Source organism: Balaenoptera acutorostrata, chromosome 6 (genome assembly GCF_949987535.1).
Source record: "Balaenoptera acutorostrata chromosome 6, mBalAcu1.1, whole genome shotgun sequence".
In the NCBI taxonomy this organism is placed as follows: domain Eukaryota; kingdom Metazoa; phylum Chordata; class Mammalia; order Artiodactyla; family Balaenopteridae; genus Balaenoptera; species Balaenoptera acutorostrata.
The window spans coordinates 104,851,870-104,866,471 of record NC_080069.1 but is presented as its reverse complement, the minus strand read 5'-3'; the positions used below and the strand labels follow the sequence as shown (position 1 = coordinate 104,866,471).

General features: G+C 43.7%; 1 protein-coding gene across 8 annotated transcripts in view; it reads left to right on the top strand.

Moving 5' to 3' along the window:
* Positions 1-14,602, top strand: part of WDR31 (WD repeat domain 31) — a 48,228-nt gene that overhangs the window by 4,502 nt on the left and 29,124 nt on the right. For 3 of the 8 annotated variants that reach the window (XM_057548113.1, XM_057548111.1, XM_057548112.1), the window contains exons 2-9: positions 6,548-6,688; positions 7,127-7,259; positions 8,694-8,768; positions 9,486-9,630; positions 9,730-9,830; positions 11,021-11,088; positions 12,057-12,198; positions 13,765-13,927. In XM_057548113.1, the coding sequence (XP_057404096.1) occupies positions 6,548-6,688; positions 7,127-7,259; positions 8,694-8,768; positions 9,486-9,630; positions 9,730-9,830; positions 11,021-11,088; positions 12,057-12,198; positions 13,765-13,927 (968 nt within the window). Of the gene's footprint in view, positions 1-6,547; positions 6,689-7,126; positions 7,260-8,693; positions 8,769-9,485; positions 9,631-9,729; positions 9,831-11,020; positions 11,089-12,056; positions 12,199-13,764; positions 13,928-14,008; positions 14,068-14,119; positions 14,412-14,602 lie in introns of those variants that run through there. The other 5 variants (XM_057548115.1, XM_057548114.1, XM_057548107.1 and 2 more) reach the window with 4 other exon arrangements.

Here is a 14,602-nt window from a genome sequence, read left to right as displayed (position 1 = left end):
GTTAGTCTTGGGGTTGAGTGCTTGAGGGGGTTTTGGATCCTGCAAAATAGCTCAAGAATGTGCCTCAGGCTAACCTTTACCTTCAAAACAGAACTGGGAGTCTTTACAACTGATTTATTATCTCCCTGACCTGGTCAAGAGCGAGCCTTGTGGCCAGGCTTAGATCACAAAATGGCTTAGGCCTAAAATGGCTTCTCTTATGTCAAAGAAGTTATGTCTGGTTCCGTTCCTCTGGGGACCCTCTGCCCTGTCTGCCGACACTTGTGCTTGTTATAGAGAATCCTACAATGTCTGAACTAGAAGAGACTTTAGGTTCGCTATTTCACAACAAATGTGTTTGTCACACTGTGCAAGCCACTTGAAGTACAGAGAAGAATATGAGACTCCTTCCTCTTATGGAGCATATAGTCTACTAAAAATCATTTAATCTGGTGTCCTCATTTATAGATGAGGAGGCTGAGGCACAGAGGGGAGGATAGAGGAGCTCAACGACACACAGTGAGATGAGGCAGGGCTGGGGCGAGAGCCCAGGGCTCTTGATGCCACTCACAGTGTTCTTTCCACTGCATTTGCTTCTATACTGGTGTCGACGTAAAAAATATTTACGACCTAAAAGTTGAGAGTTATATTTTATTCGGCAGGAATTTTTAGGACTTCAACCCGGGAGGCAGTATCTCAAGTAGCCCTGAGAGAACCGCTCCGAGGAGTCGAGGGGGGAGCTAGGATGTAGAGGAGTTTTGCAGCAAAGGGCAGGTAGTCGGGAACATCAAAAGATTACTGTTAGGGCTTCCCTGGTGGCGCAGTGGTTGAGAATCTGCCTGCCAATGCAGGGGACACGGGTTCGAGCCCTGGTCTGGGAAGATCCCACGTGCCGTGGAGCAACTGGGCCCGTGAGCCACAACTACTGAGCCTGCGCGTCTGGAGCCTGTGCTCCGCAACAAGAGAGGCCGCGATAGTGAGAGACCCGCGCACCGCGATGAAGAGTGGCCCCCGCTTGCCGCAACTAGCAAAAGCCCTCACACAGAAACGAAGACCCAACACAGCCATAAATAAATAAATTAATTAAAAACAAAAAAAACAAAAAAAACAAAACAAAACAAAACAAAAAGATTACTGTTAATTAAAGAAAACCATATATGTCAAGTTAAGGAATTTAGGGCTTTTCTAGGTATGGGAAGATGCAAGAGTCTGGGCTCACTGAAATCACTCTTTTTCTGGAAGATTTATTTATTATTTATTTATGTATTTTATTTATTTTTGGCTGCGTCGGGTCTTAGTTGCGGCATGCGGGATCTTTCGTTGCGGTGCGCCAGCTCTTCATCGTGGTGCGCCTGATCTCGGAGAGGCAGCAGTGAGTGGTGGTGTGAAGCGAGATCTTAATTCCCTGCCCAGGAACTGAACCTGGGTAACCTGGATGAAAACCAGGAATCCTAGCCACCACAGCCCCTGGCTCTTGCCCCCAGTGAAAAATGCATTTCTCACGGAGGCAAAACTGTAAAAACAGGTACAAAGTTTATCGTTAGAGACATAGCACAGCAACAAGTGGGAGAGCACACAGAGAAAGTTTGTTAAGATAGAAGCAAGGCAGAGATGCACACCCGGAGAGAAAGGGTGTGGGCGTCCTCCCTAATGAGGAGGAGCACAGTAAAGAGGTGGTTAGGTCATTTATACAGGGCAGTTCTTCCGGTCTTTGTTTACCTTTGGCCAATTATCTGGTTTCTTTTTCCACACCTGACCTGCCTTAGGAGTCTCTACAACATGTGTGCGCAATGTTTTTCCAAGATGGATTACGGCCCAGAGGCCTATGGGACAGCCTTAGCATCACATATTACATCACATATTATGGGGTGGTGCCCCCTCTTTTTTTTTTTTGGTCTTCATTGCTGTGTTCAGGCTTTCTCTAGTTACGGCGAGCGGGGGCTACTCTTCGTTGTGGTGTGCGAGCTTCTCATTGTGGTGGCTTCTCTTGTTGCGGAGCATGGGCTCTAGGTGCGTGGGCTTCAGTAGTTGTGGCACACAGGTTCAGTAGTTGTGGCTCACGACCTCTAGAGCTCACGCTCAGTAGTTGTGGCTCACGGGCTTAGTTGCTCTGTGGCATGTGGTATCTTCCCGGATCAGGGCTCAAACCTGTGTCCCCTGCATTGGCAGGCGGATTCTTAACCACTGTGCCACCAGGGAAACCCCCCCCCCTTTTTGACCCCCAAAGAGCCTTTCTGTGCATGTGCAATGTTTTCCATGCCCTAAGGATGTATGATCTCTTGATCTTTTAGCAGGGTTTAGTCCTACTCTGTCCCTGCCATAAAAATGTCCAATGTCTGGTTATTTACCCTATTTCTGTTGCTGGTTTTTATATTGAGGTGCAGATCTCGAAATATAGACAGGAGTCCGGTCATAAATGTGTAGTCCGGAGCCCGTTTGTCTCTTGCCTCAGGAAATGTAAATGGGGCTGGTAATGAATGTCCGGCCTGGAGCCCATCTTCTTCTCACCCCAGGAAGTGTGAACAGGAGGCCAGTTTTAAATGTCTAGCCTGGAGCCCATCTATCTCCTGCCTCATGCGGGCTTGTCACTAGTTGTGGCATGGGGGTTTTCTCTTCTTTAGCTGTGGCACGCAGACGCCAGGGCACATGGGCTCTGTAGTTTGGGGCATGCAGGCTCTCTAGTTGAGGCACAAGAGCTCAGTAGTTGTGGCACGTGGGCTTAGTTGCCCCGCCGCATGTGAGGTTCCCCGACCAGGACCCATGTCCCCTGCATTATAAGGTGGATTCTTTACCACTGGACCACTAGGGCAGTTCCTGAAATCACTCCTTTGATATGCAGGATACTGGGGCCAGTATCCTGTGTTTTCATATCCTGAGTTTCCTCTGGGCTTACCAGCTCACCATAGGCTGTGGCTGCAATCGCTGATGACTGTGACATCCTTTGTTTACTGATATGGCAGGAAATATTCCATTTCTCACTGGTTACCTATTCCTGTCAGGAGGTCAATTCTGGCAACTTTCAAATGTAGGCTGAAATTCTTCTGGAAAACTGTGGTGGGTTTTTTGTTGTTTTTTGTTTTAAGTGTTTTTTTTTTAATCTATTTTATTGAAGTATAGTTGATTTACAATGTTGTGTTAATTTCTGCTATACAGTAAAGTGATTCAGTTATACATATATATACATTCTTTTTCATATTCTTTTCCATTATGGTTTATCACAGGATATTGAATATAGTTCCCTGTGCTATACAGTAGGACCGTGCTGTTTATCCATTCTATATATTATAGTTTGCATCTGCTAATCCCAAATTTCCAATCCATCCCTCCCACACACACACACACACCCCGCCCCCGCTCCTTGGCAACTGCAAGTCTGTTCTGTATGTCTGTGAGTCTGTTTCGTAGATAAGTTCATTTGTGTCATATTTTAGATTCCACGTATAAGTTATATCATGTGGTATCACTTTCTCTTTCTGACTTACTTCACTTAGTATGATAATCTCTAGCTGCATCCATGTTGCTGCTAATGGCAATTTCATTCTTTTTTATGGCTGAGTAGTATTCCATTATATATATGTACCACATCTTCTTTATCCATTCATCCATTGATAGACATTTAAGTTGTTTCCATGTCTTGGCTATTGTAAACAGTGCTGCTATGAACATTGGGGTGCATGTATCTTTTTGAATTATAGTTTTCTCCGGATATATGCCCAGGAGTGGGGTTGCAGGATCATATGTCAACTCTATTTTTAGTTTTTTGAGGAACCTCCATACTGTGGAAAGCTGTGGTTTTTAAAGGGAATGATATGGGACTTCCCTGGTGGTCCAGTGGTTAAGACTTTGAGCTTCCACTGCAGGGGGCCCAGGTTCAATCCCTAGTCGGGGAACTAAGATCCTACATGCCATGCGGCCAAAAAAAAAAAAGGTAATGATGTGATGGAGAATACTTGGTGAGTTTTAGCTGCTGTTTCTCCCTGTAGACTGTTCTTCCTAGAATTAGGTAGGCTGGTCATGCCCATAAGAGACTCATCTCCTAGAATTTCTTTAAGCAGAGCCCCAGAAGAGATGGGGACTGGGTTCTCCCACCTCCACCCTCTGGCATCTCAGGGGACAGCTAGTTGCAGAGGAACATTACCCAGCGTAGCTGAGATTAGGTCCTAGTCACGTACCTTCAGTCCTAGCAGATGTCCACACTGGCCACATCTTCTGGTCTCTTTTTTTTCTCTGTTTCACCAGCAACCAGTATAGGACCTGAACAGATTAGGTGCTTAGGGGGTGTTCCCTGAATGAGTGTATGCATGAGTATCTCTCTTTCTCTTTAGTTCTCACCTTGTTAGTTGTTGGGGGTGATGCAAGTAAATCTAGAAAACATTTAATAATTCTTTTTATTTGAATATAGTGTATCATCCATTATTGACATTATTTAATTTCTAGGCCAGTGGTTCTCAAATTTTTTGGCCTCAGGACTTCCTTGAACTCTTAAAAATTACTGGGGACCTCAAACAGCCTTTGTTTATATAACTTGTAGATTTGATTCTACTCTGCCACCTCCTTTTGACATTAAAACTGAGATATTTTTAAAATATTTACATATTAATTAATTTAAAAAAAAACTATTGCATGTAAACATAACAATTTTACGAAAAATAAACATACTTTTGAAAACACAAAAAATTTTGGTTGGAAGAGAGTGGTATTGTTTTACATTTTTGCAAATCTCTTTACTGTTTGGCTTAAACAGAAGACAGTTGGAGTCTCATATCTGCTTCTGCATTCAATCTATTGCAGTATATTGTTTGGGTTGTAGTATAAGAAGAAAATCAGGCCTCACAGAGAGACATAGTTGGAAAAAGGAGGATCTCATAGACTCCCTGAAAGGTCTCAGGAATCCCCAGCAGTCCTGAGATCACACTTTGAGAACTGCTGGTCAGGTCATTAGCTGTATTGTCTCATTTAGTGTCACTGTCTCCCACATCTCATTCTTACTACAGAATAACCTCATGACCCTGGCACACTGATTTAGAGAAGTGTCACAGCGAAATTATTTAATAGCAATCCGGCAAGCTAGGAAGGTTATATAGCCTTTTAGAATAACTAAGGCTCTTTTTCAAGAAGCTTTATTACTGGTGTAAATTATTCTCTCTCTCTCTTTTTTTTTTTTGGCCACACCTTGTGGCTTACAGGATCTCAGTTCCCTGACCAGGGATTGAACCCGGGACACAGCAGTGAAAGCCCGAATCCTAACCACTAGGCCACCAGGGAACCCCCTCATTATTTTCAAATACACACTCTTAGTATTTATTTATTTATTTATTTATTTATTTTTTAAATTTTATTTATTATTTATTTATTATGTTTATTTTTGGCTGTGTTGGGTCTTCGTTTCTGTGTGAGGGCTTTCTCCAGTTGCGGCGAGTGGGGGCCACTCTTCATCGCGGTGCGTGGGCCTGTCACTATCGCGGCCTCTCTTGTTGCGGAGCAGAGGCTCCAGACGCTCAGGCTCAGTAGTTGTGGCTCACGGGCCCAGTTGCTCCGCGGCATGTGGGATCTTCCCAGACCAGGGCTCGAACCCGTGTCCCCTGCATTGGCAAGCAGATTCTCAACCACTGCGCCACCAGGGAAGCCCTTAGTATTTATTTTATTATGGCAGAATATATTTACATAACATACAATTTATTATTATTTATTATTATTATTTAGTACATAGACAACATTATGCAACCATCACCACTGTCTAGTTCCAGAACATTTTCATTGCCCCAAAGGCAACTTTGTACCTATTAAGTTGCCACTCTCCATTCCCCCATCCCTTGGCAACCACTAATCTGCTTTCTGTCTCTATAGATTTGCTGATTATGGATATTTCATATAGATGGATTCATACAATATGTGGCCTTTTGTGACTGGCTTCTTTTGCTTAGTATTATGTATTCAAGTTTCATCATGTTATACTATGTATCAGTACCTCATTCCTTTTTTTTTTTTTTTTTCTGCTGGGCCACGCAGCTTGCAGGATCTTAGTTCCCCTACCAGGGATTGAACCTGGGCCCTTGGCAGTGAAAGTGCAGAGTCCTAACCACTGGACTGCCGGGAATTCCCAGTACTTCATTCCTTTTTATGGCTGAATAATATTCATTGTATGTATAAACCTCATTTTGTTTATTCATTTATCTATTGATGGATATTTCAGTTGTTTTCACCTTTTGGCTATTGTGAACAGTGCTGCTATGAACATACATGTATAAATTTTGATTTGAACACCTGTTTTCAATTCGTTGGGCTATATCCTCAGGAGTAGAATTGTTGGATCACATAGTAATTCTATGTTTGACTTACTGGGAAACATCTTAATATTTTCAAAATTAGTTTTGTTTTTGCTTTTGTTTATCTGCTAACGCTATATTGGAGGATGCATTCCCAGGGCCATAAGAGTGAGGCAGGAAAAGGAGGAAAGCAAATACCTACATTTGTCTTTTTCAAAAAAAGGATTTTTACATAACCATACTACCTACCATTATTGTGCCTAACACAGTTAACAGTGTGTATTCTTCTTTTTACTAAACAGGAAACACAACTTCCAGCAGCCACATGGGATGCTACTCAGGTGCCATCTGAAACGAGCTCTTCCCCAGAAGGTCTCATGCAGGTTCTGTGCAGTGATGGGGAAACTGCAGAGCAAACTCAAACACAGCACTTATAAATACAGGTACAGCAGTCCTCCCTTGAGTGGGATCCCAAGTTTTACACCGCATTACAATTCTCCACTAAAGAAAGAGAAGGCCCAGAGCCATCATTGATGACCTTCCCTGAACAGTCAGTTTGGTCTGTTTCCTTTTGGATAAGAAACATCTTAGTAGATAGTGTCTGCAGCCACAGAGAGAGGGGCCCTACATCTTTGGGAATCATCTCTAGAGTGAGCAAAGACTCTGGGCTTCTTCCTTTATCAGATTCCAGTCATTCACTCATTCTGAGCACTTACAGAGTTAATAATACCATTTCTGGTGATGTCAGCGTGTCTCCTTTCTCTACTCCTTTTCTATCTTTCTCCTCAGCCTGGATTCCTACCATAGCCCACACTCTTCTTCCCCTTGCTCCACTGTGCACCCTATGCCATTGGGCCCCTCATTTTCCATCCTCTCTTTAGCAGGCCCGATGGATTTAGAGACGAGAGAATTCAAACTAAAGCTTTTCAAGAGTATAGCCCAGCTCACGTGGATACCGTCTCTGTTGTTGCTGCTCTGAACTCAGACCTCTGTGTCTCCGGAGGAAAAGATAAGGTGGGGTGTGCAGTGCTTCCCAGGGAACCAGCTTATTGCAGAGAAGGGAAGGGAAGGGAACCCTGCATTTCTGGCAGCAACGTTGAGTAGTGTTAAAAATATGGGCTTTAGAGTTAGAAAGACTGAGTTTAAATTCCTGCTCTGCAACTTCGTTTACTTTGGACAAGTCTTAATTTTCTTGAGCTTCAGTCTCCTTATCTATTAAATGGGGATAGTAACGCCAACTGCACAGGACCGTTGTGAGGACTGAATGGTAAGACGCTTGGTACTCTGCCAGACCACCCACATGATTTTTATAAATGACAAGTATCATTATTCCAGCCTGTCCATTTGTAACCTACCTGCAGACACAGGAGTTATTTATCAGCAAAAGGAAACTTCTAGTCTCTTTTATGCCTCTCTTTTCCCAAAATGTCTACATTGGTGTGCATTGTGATTCCTCCCATTGTCACTTTAAATCTCTTTGCTTTCTCTCCCTCGTATTTGGATCTACTGTAGCACTCAGACCTAGGCTCTTGCTGGCAAAAATGTTGATTATTTTGTAGTAAATAATGCCTCTAATTTTCAGTAGCCATTTGGAATCTTCAAATTCCATTTTCATATTGTATTTCCTTGATTCTAAGATGCCCGTTTGTACATTTTAACACCTCTGAAATCAGGATGCATCTAAAAATTGATGATATCACCATTTAATTGGCAGCATTTTGTCTTAACATCTATATCATCTTAGACATGAAATTTTATTTATATGATCCTCACCTGTGAGGGGTAGATAGAGGAAGGATTATCCTCTGTTTTGCAGATTAAGAAACTGGGATTTAATTAGGTCAAGTGCTAACACGCTCCTTATTCCCTAGCAATGAACTACAGAGACTGGGCCAGATAATGCTCTGAAATCCTGTTTAGGGGGAGAAATACAATAAAATAGTAAAGTATATACCTGGAAAAAGGATGGAAAGAAAATTTTAACAATGATTCTCTCTGGCAGATGGGATTATGGATGAGATTTTTTGAAATTAAAAAAAAAAAGTATGATCTGTTTCACAACAATGTGAATATACTTTTAACACTACTGAACTGTACACCTAAAAATGATTAAGATGGTAAATTTGAAAAAAAAAAAAGTATGATACAGTTTTAGGGAAAAAAATCTAATCCCATGTAGATTTTCCTTCAGGATCTACAACCAGAAGAACCTCAACCTAAATCAGTTCCCCCAGGGGAGTGGTATCCCAAACCCATCAGTAAGGTTCAGAGGAGTGGCCCAGTGGCTTGGGGAGAGACAGAAGAACTCAAAGTAGGGGGGCATAAGGACCGAACAACAATAAAACCTTGACAGACAGGGAGAAATTAGGTAGAGAATGAGGTAAAGGCTTGTTGTTTCAGTTAAACTAAAATTCAGTTCAACTAAAATATTCTAATGACTCTCTGCAGACAGTTGTGGCCTATAACTGGAGAACTGGAAATGTGGTGAAAAGGTTGAAAGGACATGAGCGTGAAATCACGAAGGTAATTGTCATATGATTATTATCATGGAGGGAATTTGGAATTGAATAAAGGAATGTCTAATAGCTCTAGGTAGTAAGAGTGATTGAATATTCAGTGTTAAGGAAAAATGCTGGGGCTTCATCTGATGGTGTGAAGCCCTACTCCAGGAAAAGAAGAGCAAACCATTCACTTAGCTATTGTTACAGGTATAGTAGACACAATTTTTGTTTCATTATTAAGCCCTTCATAGCCCAAGTGAGAAATAGAGAAAGCTGAGATTAACTCTCTCTGACATATCCTAGCCTAACAGGGTCTTGTATTGAAGGCTTACTGAGTGTTTACTATAGCTAGGGAAATGACAAACTCTCCATGCTCAGGAACCTTTTAGTCTAGTTGGGGAAATTTTTAAAAAGCCAACAACAGTTAAATAAAAATTAATTTGTTAAAGAGCATTACAGGGTAGACTGAGCTTCCAGAGAAAATGATAATGTCAATTTATATAACTCGCCTCTCTGAAGCCCACCTAAATGAACTAAAAATTCAGATGCAAACTGCATCATAATGAAACTAGGCATCAGCGACAATCACATAGCACAGAATATACTTACCTACTAGGTACAGTGCATTTGGAACCAGCCTGAGAAAGAACTCCAGGCTCTAGCACTCTTATCTCCAGCTCTTTTTCCCATTTTCAAGTCCAATGAAACAAACACACTGGAGCTTTTTTTTCTTGAGCAGATAGCTTGTATTCACAAATCAGGCCAGTTCTTCAGTGCCTCTCGCGACAAGACGGTCATGATGTGGGACTTACAAGGCTCCTCACAACCAAGGCAGCAGTTCTCCGGCCACACCATGGTGGTCACTGGATTGGCTGTGAGTCCAGGTAAGGTAAAGCTGATCTCTTCCCAACACCGTTGTACTTTCTGAAAAGCCCTGTTCCAGGCCTATCTCATGGACCATCTTCTTGCCACTGTTTCCAAAGACACATCACAGCTGTGCACTGGCTCTCGTGACAACACCCTGCTTCTGTGGGACGTGGGGACCGGACAGTGTGCGGAGAGAGCGTCAGTCTCCAGGAACCTGGTACGAACTCAAACTTGGTACAGAGCAGGGCAGCAGGAGGGAGCATGGGGTGAGGAAGGGCCAGGGAAAGAGATCAGGAGACGCATGACCAGGCATTAGAGGCTTGGGTCCTAATTACTGCTCACCCCCCAACTCTCTGTCAGACCCCGGCCTCTCAGCGTTATCGGATTAGATGATCTCTTAAGTTCTTCTACCCCAGAGAACAACTCCACTAGTTTATATTGGAGTTTTAAATGGTGTCCTCACTTATTCCTTCAAAACATAGTTATTCCATATCTTCTGTGGACCCGATACTGTGCCAGAAGCAGGGTTAGTGACCCAGGGCACAGTCCCTGGGCTCCAGGAGCTCACAGTTTATGCTTATTGTGTGTTCTGTATATGTAACATTATGCAGAGAAATAAGCATGACCTTTTGCTGTATGTGTAATTTGCTCTGCTTATGAAGACCAGTGTTTTCTGGTAGCAAACTGGTATATCAACTCCACAGCCTTTGGGGTCAGTCATACCTGGATTCAAATCATGGATTCCTTACTTTTTAGGTGTGCTACCCCAAGAAACTTACTTAGAGTCTCAGTGTCTTCATTTATACAATGGGGAGAATTATATCACCTGACATGGTAATGTCCTTTAGTGGTTGTCAAATGTCAGTCATAGTCATCTTTTCCAGTTTTGAAGACAACTGCCCATGGAAACATGTGCTTGCCCTGTGCCCCTCCATATTTGTGCAGGTTTCTGGAAGAAAAGAAAATCGTGTTACCCTGGGTTGTTCGGAAAACTGTTTCATGTCTGTCCAGCAGGGGCTGCAGGGATAAAGCAAAACAAGAACACTCTTCCTGAACCCTCTGAGGCCTCGATCTAGGGTTTCATTGGTCCCACTTTAGAACAGTGGCTGCTCTCCTTAGGTGCCACCCAGCCAGCGGTGTTCGGGTTTCAGGCACTCTAAGAGTGCCTGCATGCATTTTTGGGCTCACAACTGGCCCAGCTGCTTCCATTGCTGCTGATAACCTAGGAACTGCAGGTCGAGCATGACTGGTGGGAATCTGCAAAACATAAAATCCCTCTAAGTCAGATGTGCTAGGTTCAGCATCTTTGAGAAGTGATGGCAGAGATGCTATTTAGCGAAATTTACAGGAATTACAGCAGAGGAATGACATGGTATGGAGAAGTTTTGAAAATTTTGCTTCTTCCAGGTCACTCACCTGTGCTGGGTCCCCAGAGAACCTTATATACTCCAGACCTCTGAAGATAAAACCATCAGGTGGGCTTACTAAGCAGCAAGAAAGTGTTTCTGGTGAAGGTTTGTGGCTCCCATGCTTACATAACTCTGTTCCTACTCTGCTTCTCCACATTGCTTCTCCTTCCACCCCTCTGCCCCTCGCCAGTGCTGGGGTCTCTCTGATCTGGCCCCATGGATCATGTGGATAGAGGTTGAGTGGCAGGAGGTCAGCTTGTTCTGGCCGGTTTCCAAGCAGCTGATTCTGCCAGCGCCCACTGTGGAAACGTGTTCAGAGTAACCTCAGAGTCAGTCACTCACTCGTCCCACCCCTTCAAGTGGCCCTTGCTTGGCTTCATATGTTCTCAATCACTCAGCCCTCAGGTGAAGCCCTCCCTGTGGAGCAGGGTCAGAATCACCATCAGGCAAGTCAGATGAAGTAAATCCTTCTTAGACTAGAAAGCATGACTAGAAACTTTGGATCTCAGAAGAGATTCTACTTAGAAAATGGTAGGAAGGAGATAAAGAGGTAAAAATGAGACAAGAGGCAAAACAAAACAGTCCCAGTAGACCCCATGGCTCAGGTTGGCCAAGACCTGTAAATCTTTTGTATCTGATTCTGGAATGATGACTGCTCCTCTCCATCATGATAAGTATCTTTAAAAATTTTTTTTAAATCACAGACACAGAAATATTCTCTTGTCTGTTGAAAGTAGTATCCCAAAGGACCAAATTAACAAATTAACTTGTACAATTAAGATACTTGGTCTAAATTCCTGTTAATTAGATCTCAAAATAGAAAGAACTCAGATGTCATTCAGTTTGGTTATTTCCTGCCAGCTTTGGAGTCTCTGAGATTGATCTGGTTCACGTTGCTGTTTTTAGGTAAATCACGGCGTTCCGTTCTGACTGGCCAAAGCAGCAAAGAGCCAAGACTTTGACGTTAGCAGGCTATTACAGGTGCCTTTCAGCACATTTACTATAAACCCATTCCCTGCTGTAATTTCTTTCAGATTATGGGACAGTCGGGGGCTGCAGGTAGCTCATATATTTCCCGCAAAGCAGCACATCCAGACCTACTGCGAGGTCAGTGAGGATGGACACAAGTGTATCTCCTGCAGCAGCGGCTTTGGAGGGGAAGGCTGTGAAGCCACGGTGAGAGACTGTGCAAGGTCCAGGTGTTTGGTTGCTGATGAGAAATGACTTCCTCTGGCTTCATGCCTGCACGGGGCTACACAGGCAGGCTCTACTAATGTCTCAGGCCTATTCCAAGTGCATACTGTCAGTGATCCTTTGCATTCCAGACACTTCTTTCAAGAAACCACCATTGCCTAAGCTCTCTGCATTGGTCGCAGAAAAGAGGAATGTGATGAGAGTCAAGATAGGAAGGTGTTAAATACAGAACCAGCCTATTAATGTCCCTACTCCCAACAGAGCGTAGAAAGGGGAGGGACTGTTTGAAGAACCAAGTGTGTTCCCACTGTATGTGCGGTCACAGTAAAGGAGTTCAAGCTCTTCGGGAAGTTTGGAGCTCTAGTGTTGGTTGAGGGCCCACCCATCCCTAACCCATACACCTTTCCTTGCAGTTAATTTCAGGATAGATTGCCTAGGCTCCTCCAAAGTACCTTGGATTCCTTTCTTTCTTTTTTTTTTTTTTTTTTGGTTGCACCACACAGCTTGCAGGATCTTAGTTCCCCGACCAGGGATCAAATCCGTGCCCTCAGCAGTGAAAGCACAGAGTCCTAACCACTAAACCACCAGGGAATTCCCAGTACCTTGTATTTCTAATTGTAAAATATCAGTTAAAAGGCTTATCTATAATCCAAATAGGACAATTACAGTTCCCATTTTATTGGACACTTACTATGTGCAAGGCACTGGGCTGAGCACATTATAGTGCATTATCTCATTTAATTCTTAAAACAACCTTGTGAGTTAGGTATTATTATAGTTCCCATTTTACAGATGAGGAAATAGAGGCACGGCAAGTTGAAATCTCTTGTACAAGACCACACTTCTAGTAAATGGTAGGTTGAGGTGTTGAATCCCAGGCTATTGATGTAGTATCTCTTCTCCAAGCTAAGCATTTCCAGCTCTTATAATTGTTCCTTGGATGACATGGTGTCCAGTGATTTCCTTATTTTTGGGGCACAATTCCATTTGCTCTTGTCTGTGAGCATTATTCTCCAGGTGTGGTCTGATTTGTATCAACAAGAGTGGTCTGGCAGGACTATCGTCTCCCTTGTTATAGAATCTAGTCTTCTTATACCAAGATTCAGTGTCTAGGCATTAAATCGGAAGGTCTGCACCTGTATTTACTTATGAGAAGGTGCTCCTAACTATGGGGCCCCGCAGGACCCACAGATGCCAAGAGGCTGATACAAGGCAGCTCTTGAGCTGTCATAGAAGAACCCCATTCTGTCCCGTCGGGCTACAGGACTTGGAGCTTTCACTAACCATGATGATAATAATGAAGGCAACAACCCTCTGGCACATCCTTAACCTGGGTTGTCTGAGACATAGTTGTTGCTGAAATAGTCACTGCATGGCTGGATGCTTGGGTGTGTGGATGGGATGGATGAAGATAAGGGTGTCTGTGAGGAGGTAAGTGGAGGGAATAGGTGCATCATGAGACGCCGGGGAGAGGATATCAGTGAATGAAGCATGTCTAAAGCTGGGGAAATATGTACGTGTGAGCCAGCCTCTGTCATTACTTTGCAGTTGTGGGACATAAGGCAGACGCGGAACAGAATCTGTGAGTACGAGGGGCACTTCCAGACTGTAGCATCCTGTGTCTTCCTCCCAAGAGCATTAGCCTTGATGCCTGTGATTGCTACCTCATCGCATGACTGCAAGGTGAAGATCTGGAACCAAGACAGTGGAGGTAAGGAGCCTGCTGTTAATGCTTCTCAAAGATACGTGAAGTCCTACAGGCTTCCTTAAAACTCTTTCTTCCATTGCTCAGCATTTACAAAGCCACCCATGTCCTGCCACTGCCCAGTCCCATAGTGGTTAAGAGATGACACCAAGGGCTTCCCTGGTGGCGCAGTGGTTAAGAATCCGCCTGCCAATGCAGGGGACACAGGTTCGAGCCCTGGTCTGGGAGGATCCCACATGCCCCGGAGCAACTAAGCCCGTGCGCCATAACTACTGAGCCTGCGCTCTAGAGCCCACGAGCCACAACTAGGAGCCCACGCACCGCAACTACTGAAGCCCACGCGCCTAGAGCCCGTGCTCCACAACAAGAGAAGCCACCGCAATGAGAAGCCCGCGCACCGCAGCAAAGAGTAGCCCCCACTCGCCGCAACTAGAGAAAGCCCGTGCACAGCAATGAAGACCCAACGCAGCCAAAAATAAATAAATTAAAAAATATATATTTAGAAATAGCTCATAAACAATCACAACAAATAAACTTTAAAAAAAAATTAAAAAAAAAAAAAGAGATGACACCAAGAGGCCAGAATCTCTGTCCAATCTCTGCTAGGAGCTGTCACCATGTAACCCCTGGTATCATGTTGTACAGATTCGTTCCTGAGAGCTCAAATGTATTTTGATTCCT